General features: G+C 39.5%; 1 protein-coding gene across 1 annotated transcript in view; it reads right to left on the bottom strand.

The window, feature by feature from the left end:
- tnfrsf11a (tumor necrosis factor receptor superfamily, member 11a, NFKB activator) overlaps positions 1-8,022 on the bottom strand; it is a 13,977-nt gene extending 5,955 nt beyond the window's left edge. The window contains exons 1-8 of the mRNA XM_078280443.1: positions 7,672-8,022; positions 3,049-3,127; positions 2,522-2,647; positions 1,790-1,936; positions 1,608-1,698; positions 884-960; positions 502-603; positions 204-253 (exon numbers count right to left, since the gene is read on the bottom strand). Of these exons, the coding sequence (XP_078136569.1) occupies positions 204-253; positions 502-603; positions 884-960; positions 1,608-1,698; positions 1,790-1,936; positions 2,522-2,647; positions 3,049-3,127; positions 7,672-7,746 (747 nt within the window). The 5' untranslated portion in view covers positions 7,747-8,022. The remainder of the gene's footprint in view (positions 1-203; positions 254-501; positions 604-883; positions 961-1,607; positions 1,699-1,789; positions 1,937-2,521; positions 2,648-3,048; positions 3,128-7,671) is intronic.

Here is an 8,022-nt window from a genome sequence, read left to right as displayed (position 1 = left end):
CTAATATGTTGTGCATGAATAGTAAGAAATATGTGGTTGCCCAAACCCTACACCATGTAGTAATAGACATAAGAGCTGTATTTGTTTCTATTGTTTCATTTGATGATCTATTTCCTAAACAATCTAAAAAGTAGGTGGGATCACTTGCAATAACTTTGGTTTCTGTGTATTCCCACAGCTTTTTAACTGAAATTCCACTTTACCTGTTGTATCCTAGTCCTCTTTAGATTCTGGACACAGGATCGCAGATTTACTAGACAAAGAAACAACATATTTAATATAGGCCCAGTTTATACCTCAAGTAAAATCTAAAGAAAATATTTTCTTTTTATATACCATAATGTACAGTTAGTCGTGTGCAATGTGTACCACTTGAGTCAGTTTTGATCCAATGTCTATGATGTATGACACCTTGAAATCATAAACCCTTGTAAAGAACAATAATAAAACATCACATCATAGCTAGAGGAGAACTTCAAGATTAATATGACTGTAACCTACCAGAGAGTAATTTCAGTTTGTCCTTGTAGCAGAAGAGGAGCAGGATAAGGAGACACAGAACAGTGATGACTGAGAGCACTGAAACGATAACCCAGGAGGGTGCTGCACGTGCAAGAAAGAGGAGTTCAGAGCTTGCTTTTCTACTCTACATCTACTGTCAGTCATAAACGTCTGCCAAAGTTACAAAAAGTAATAAATATCTGTCAAAGATGCAATAAATAATAAATCAGACACTTTCTACATTTACAGCAACATTTAAAGTAGCAGAAAGTATATTTCCTCTATAAAAGTGTATATTTATTTTGAGTGGTTAAATGTGCATTAAATTAGCTCTGCATGGTGACAGTCTGCAGTGACTGTGTCCATGTCTCACATGTCTTACCAGAGGTAAGTGGTCCACACACTGCATCAGCCTGAGCGCTGCCTGGCTGTATTTCGCTCCTGCCCTCAGCCTTACAACTAGAAAAGAAGATGAAATACAAAAACACAGAGTGAAGGGGAATATTTGTTTCCATGCTGTTTTGCTGCACCTTTTTAATATTTAGCTCTAGTTGTTATTGTTATTTTTATACTGATCTTGGTATTGTTTTTTTTGTTCTTTTCTTGTAAAGTGTCTTTGAGTACCTTTATAAGCGCTATATAAAATAAATGTATTATTATTATTTGTACAACTGGAGAGACTACTTGTTTTTTTCATTCCCTCTACATCTTACAAGCCAATCTGCCAGCCTTTACAGTTAGATCTGCACTGACAAAGGTAAGAAAGAGGAACAGATGAAGAGGAAAAACCTCTTGCTCCCTTTTTTCATCGTCATCATCATTATTATGGATCCGGCCGGCAGTGGAAGCTGGTGTCTGGTCCAGGGTTCCAGGGGAAGTGGTGTGAGTATTACTCATAACAGCTGGCTGGTGGTTAGGCGGACGACAACTACAAAATTGCATTTTCCCTTCACTCCACCAAGAGATTCTAGGCTAAAACTGTGTGTGTGCGTGTGTGTGTGTGTGTGTGTGTGTGTGTGTGTGTGTGTGTCTGCGTGTGTGTGTGTGTGTGTGTGTGTGTGTGTGTGTGTGTGTGTGTGTGTGTGTGTGTGAATATATACACTTACTTAGTCCATTGTTTGCATTGTTCGGCAGTGTTGTCAGCAGAGAAGAAGCCTTTCTTACATGCAACACATGTCTGCCTTCCATTAGTAGACTCTGGAATGAATGACAAACATTGGAGTATATCTGTTGTAAGTGACACTCCGCTTTAATTGTTTGAGGTGTGTTTTGTGTTAGTGTGTCTCACCGGGGTCCACCTCAAGTCCATATCCAGCACTGCAGGTGGGTATCCGCTCACAGTACTCACAGTTGATGGGGTGGCATTGGAGGCCGGCAACGCAGCGACACGGCTCCTCTGCCACTGGGTTTTCAGGCCTCTTCAGAAACCCCTTAACTGGCGGTCAAAGGGGAGAGTATTTTAGTGCAAAGGTAGTCCAAATCCTTGAAAGGAATGATCATGTGTGTGTCATCTCAAGTTCCACGCCGCAGGCTGATCTGTGTTGCTGCTTGGGTTTGGACGTTTGGAAGTGGCTTTGTTACAAGGAATTCTAATTTTGATAATGACACAAATTGGCGCAATTTCATTTTAGCATGTTCAGCCCAAGAGACACTTTCCTGGAGTTTACTTCATCATAATTATACACAGGGACATGTTCTGTGATGTTCAAAACATTTTTGAATACAAAAAAAGAACATCAAAATCAACACAATGGTACTCCAATAATGAAATACTTTAATAAACCCTTAATCTTTATTTTATGTTGAGATTGTAGTATTCTTAAGGGCTTTGTTGTACAGGATAACTTTATACTGAACATTTTTGTTCTCCAATGCAAGTAGACATGGGTCGACAAATTATTTGGAAACAATATGTTTAAAGACTTTTTTATTATTGTATTGAGACATAAGTAACAAAACCTTTTTAATACTTTTTTTGTTATATTAATATGAAATCCTTGTTCCAGCTGCAGGTACTGACCTGGGTCACAGAACTTTGGCTGAAGACAGCGCCTCTTTTCAGTCAAGCCAGGCTGGTATTCTCCACGACTACATTTAACACATATAGTCTTCTGGGAATCAGTACAGTCATTAAACACACGGAAGCCTGACCAACAAAAAAAAGTGAGCGAGAAAGATACAGAAGGAGAAAGAAAGACAGATGGAGTTAACAACCCGTACATAATCACAGTAACCACTAAAAACTTAATGGAAGAAGGAAATTCACAAAATTAGAGCCCTTTTCCTCTTAAATAAATGGGTACGTCTTGTGGATCAAATGTCAACCCAAATTGTGTGTGTCAGTGTGGTTGTGAAAACACGTGCACATCTGAGCAATTTTTAACCAAAATGTTCCGTTTTTAAACATCCTTCCTCTTTTGATTTAAGATCTTTGTGAATGGAAATCTATTTTTATGTTATGCTGCTTCCATTGAGTAAACCAGATAGACTCTACTTTCTTATGTTTTACCTCGATCACTTTCTGTATATATTTGTGTATGCTATTACCTGGTTCACACTTGTTGCAGCATCTGGAGTCTTTTAAGTAATGTGTTTCCTCACACTGGAGAGATTTGGAGACAGCATTCTAAAAAATAACAAGACATGAAATGTTTATTTTTTTTATGTGGCAGGAAAGCCCTTTTATGACACATATTCAAAGATAATATGTAAAAAAGAATGACTATCATTATTTCTGAAGATTACCAAATGATATGATTTGCTTGATCAAAAACAGTGATTATCCATCAGTGTTTTTTTCCTTAATGCATGCCATGCTTTTCTATGACACTCCTTCAGTTCATCTTTCAAATCCATACGTGATATTTTGAGATGGCAGTGAGTAATGAGAGGAAGAGGATGGTTCAAACATTTCCAAGACATGCCAAGGAATTATTTCCACATTCTCAGAAGCACCTGACCACAGCAGTGCACTGCACACCCTCCGAACCAGCCAACGGAACCCCAATAGCAACCAGTTACATGAAGATAACCAACTGGAACTAAACACAATCAACTCCTGTTGGCTCAGAATTAATAAACACTCAGGAGATATTCTCCTGATCCCCACTAGTGAGCTGTTGAAGGAAAATGCAAGGATTGGTTAAATGTGTCCATTAAGTAAATAATGAGAATAAGCAGCTGTTAAGCTACATTGGGGGATCATTCTATTCTAACTGCCTATAATGCTAAGTCTCATGCTGTCATTCAACAGTGTAAGATTTAGCATTAGCATGGAGTACCAGACCTCATAAACATGGAAGTAAACAGTGAAACATCTGTGTATGTTTTAAACAATAAATGGGAACTGTAAAAGACCACGAAGGTAAGCCATGCAGGCTCTCACACACACATAATGTACACACCCTCCTGCCACCCTAAATTAGAGGCCGGTAAACTCCTAGCCACACTGCTGAATTAGAGAATCTGGCTGTTATGACAGAAAGTACACCAAAGCCACAGTGTCTATATATACATGTAGAATAATACAACCTATAGGCCTGACTGGTCTCTCCTCCTTTTTCTCATTCAGCCCTTCTGAAAGATTATTCCCCTATGAAATTATAGACTTATTCAGTCATTCAAACTACATGCACAAAAATGCTGGAACTACATGCATAAGTTTGTCTGCCATCAACTCATCATCAATGCTATATTTTCTTTCCCACAGTGCATCTGTTTGACCGTAACTCAAATGTCAACGGTCCAAAAAAAATCACATTCTTAGTTTTACAAAAAAGTTTCAAAATATACACGATATGATCAATTTTGATAAAAAAAATAAAATAATGTAATGTAACTCTAACACCGTCTTTCACACTTTCACACCCTTTCCTCCTCTTCCCCGTGTATTTTTTTCTCACACCTTCACGTTAAGCCCTAGTAGTCTCAGTGTCTGTCTGTCCGGCCTCAGGCTACAACAGCACAACATACACACTGGCAAGCGTTTAATTACCTCCACTAAGCCTCTCACACATCACCCAGTCTTTGTTTTAGACTCTAACCAGAGAAATAATGATGCACAGTGCTCATAGCTCGGACTGCAGCAATAATGAGGACCATGTGCTGAAGCAGACACAAGTGACAGAAGTAGGGAAGGTTCCCATGCTAAGAGGTTCAGGTTTGTATACTGTAGAGAGATAGGCAGAGATGTGGAGAGACACATCTGTAAAGCCAGTGGTGGTCAATCCGTACAAAGTGGTGGTCAATCTGTACAACTGGGCCAGAGTGCACAGGAAGCCAAAAGAATGCTGGAAATTTTATTTTTGTTACCGCTACATCTAAACATTGGGTCTTAGTTGTGCGAGGCAGTATGTTTTAAATCACTAAATACATATGTAAGAGGAAAAGAGCTGATCCACCCTATATGATTATAGGTTATTATGATGGTCAAGAAGGACCATCCAACCTCAAAGCTAACTTTATCTGCCATATGGATTCAAATATACACTTATGTTTGAGTGTGTGTGAGTCTAACAGAAAGAAAGAGATAGTGGAGGGAAAGTTTGATGAATGGATAGAGTAGGGGGCATTGAATGGAGAGAAAAAGACAAGGAGTATTAAGTGACCTGTTGCTCCGTGATATTCAGTAACTACCCTTTTTTAATCACCTTTTCCTAGCTGTGTGTTTATCTTAATACCCTTCACCAGTTGTGTGATTCTATCAAACAGGAGCGTGATGCAGAGTGCATTCCATTTGCTGACAGAGTACCAGAGAATTTGCATAACGGCCACAGCAGCCATTGGCACTGAGCCAAGAGAAGCACAGTGTGACTTTATCCAGTATCACTTTATCCACGATAAGGTGCTGTAAAAGAGTAATTCACATTTAAATCTTTGTACAATACTTACACCTGTGATTATTCTTTAAAAGCCATAAAAACAAATCCTTTAAAGTGCCACCTGCATTAATTAGGATATTTGAAAAAAAAATCCTCCTGATAAAACTTCCAAAACTTAAACTATATGAGCATCTAAGACTTAGTGGATTAGTACTCAATTGATAATCATTTTGCACTGTCTTATCTATAAAACCTGTTTGTGGTTTTCATGTCACCCAGCCAATAACAAATTGGTATCAAGTGACACGGTAGGTTTTTCCAGGAAAAAAAAATCCTCTACAGTAGTGCGAATATATTGACGAATGATGATGAATTGCAGCATGAAGAGCTGGGAAATCAAGACAGTGATAGCCAAAAATCTGTGAACAAAAAATGTCAAAACTCAAACTAAAAGAACTCCACTCAATGAACAGGGAAGAACAGAAACCGCAAAAAGTTGGTAAACATGTCCCTAGACAACTAATGTGTGCTAATTGTTTTAGATTGCACTAGACAGAGCTTAATGATGATGTGTTAGAGACATACTAAAGGTCTTAAAACAATTCTAATTCCTTCTTCTGCCTCCACACAATGCTCTATTGTCATAAAAGACTGCAGGCTTTATTAATCAATTGAATGCCTCTGTTGTCTGTGTAGGCAAATCAAGTTTGGATCTGCAGGCCTGAGGCAATATACTGTTATTGCTCAAGCCGAGGTAGACATAACACTGCTTACTGATGTGCTGGTAGGTGGATGGATAAATGGATACTAGAGAAATGATTAAAATAAATCAGCGATTTTTGGGAATGTTAGATGTAGGGAGTTAGAAAATAGGTAAATTGCTGATGGATGATTGAATGACAGATGGTCAGATACATGAATGCATGGATGGCTAAAGAAGCCGGCTAATAAAACGTACAGGCAATTAAATGAATCCACCAAAGCTCTGCTTATTCACAATGTATTGACTTTTAAGCTCTTAACATCTTGAAGTAATCTTGTATTGCTCAATGTCACACAGGCAGTTTGAAATGAGTTTGGAATGGATTGGATGAAGTGGTTGAAAACCAAGAAAATGAAGGGGAATTCTTGGGGGATACTGTGCGTCAGTAATGGCAAGACCATGGTGAGAACGAATCAAAGCCAAAGGTTTGCAGTGTCACCTTAAAACGTAGGTGAAAAATATCTCTTCCCTTCCACACACTGACTCGCTTTCCAGGCATTACACTCTTGCCACTACTTGAACAAATGTGACTTGTGGAAAAAAAACATCTTTCTGTGCCATTACCTCTCTGGATCTCAGCATAGACATGGATGCAGTGCTCTCCCTAAGCATTATCTCTTGCAACACATTTTAGTGAAGCAGAGAAGAAAACAAGGGAAGAAAGAGAGTCTGTTCCAGACTAAGTCATAACGATGCTGGTTAATGGTAATACAGGCAAACATGCAGTGATAGATCACTGGTGCCCAGCAGTCCCACCACTACAACCACATCTCGTAAACTACTCCACCTGGACGGAGTTAGCTCCTTGGACTAAACAACATGGACAACATGTCATGGGCCATTCACTTTTTTTCCTCAAATTAAACTGTGGCAGTGAATCAGCTGAGCCATTATGGATACAGTGAAGGGATCTAAAAACAAGAGAAATTGTCACAAGTGATGCTTTGCATAATGGTGATAGTGACAGTGAAACATAATTTGATCACATTCTTGCAGTCCTATCTTATAGGGAATAAAACCCTAGAATATTTTTGGTTTCAGTGGCTATCCTGGATCTCGGTAGGACCCTTTAAGGACTCTGTTCCTCACTTTGGAAGCCTCTCCTTTGGCAGAGCTAATGAGGTTCCTGATGAGCCATTTGGCCAGCGCGGGTCCCCTCTGGACCAGGAGAGAATGTTTGGTAGAGGGAGAAGAGCATCCAGTTGCCAGCGGCGTTTTTGCGGTCAGAACAGGGGAGGTGGACTCGACCCAAACACAACTGTTTCCAGTCAGGGTCCGGGCGTAAAAATCCAACCTCCCCATTTCTCTCCTTCTCCCTCTGACCAGTTCATACGAATCATCAGACGTGATGACACATGTTCTGGTTTACTGTTACATACCACTTTGCCCTACTCACGAAAACAAAACATCATGATTGTCAGTATTTGGCATTGCCGCACATTCAAATAAAACTTGAGCGTATAGAATAAAGAGTATACAATACGCAGTAAGTAATAAGTAAATAGTAATGGCAGAGTATACAAAAAAGTAATTATCAACTCTTTTATGGGAAATTAAACCTTCTTTTTATTACCAGAAGTGTTTTACCTGTGCGTAAAAGGTGACGAGGGCGCATGTTATCCAGCCTCGGACTATCCAACTTGCAGAAAAGTTCAATCTCATCTCTGCTGGTTAATGAACACTACTTCAGAGGCAAACTTTTCTTTCTCAGCCAAGATGACGACTCTTTATACCGAGATCCGATTCTTCTTTAGATTTCCTCACAGTAAATCACTTCTTCTTGTGTGCATAAATGCGGCGGAGCCTCCACACCGTCTCATAGGGCATTCTTGCGCCTTCATTCCCGGTAAGGCAGCTGCAGTTCCCACCTTTCTTCTCCTCTCATCTTCCTCCTGCTTTCACCCACGCGTTGTGGAGGAAGCTGCAAGCAACAGCTTG

The sequence above is a fragment of the Sander vitreus genome, chromosome 22, assembly GCF_031162955.1.
Source record: "Sander vitreus isolate 19-12246 chromosome 22, sanVit1, whole genome shotgun sequence".
NCBI classification, from domain to species: Eukaryota; Metazoa; Chordata; class Actinopteri; order Perciformes; family Percidae; genus Sander; species Sander vitreus.
This window is presented reverse-complemented; position numbering and strand designations above follow the sequence as displayed.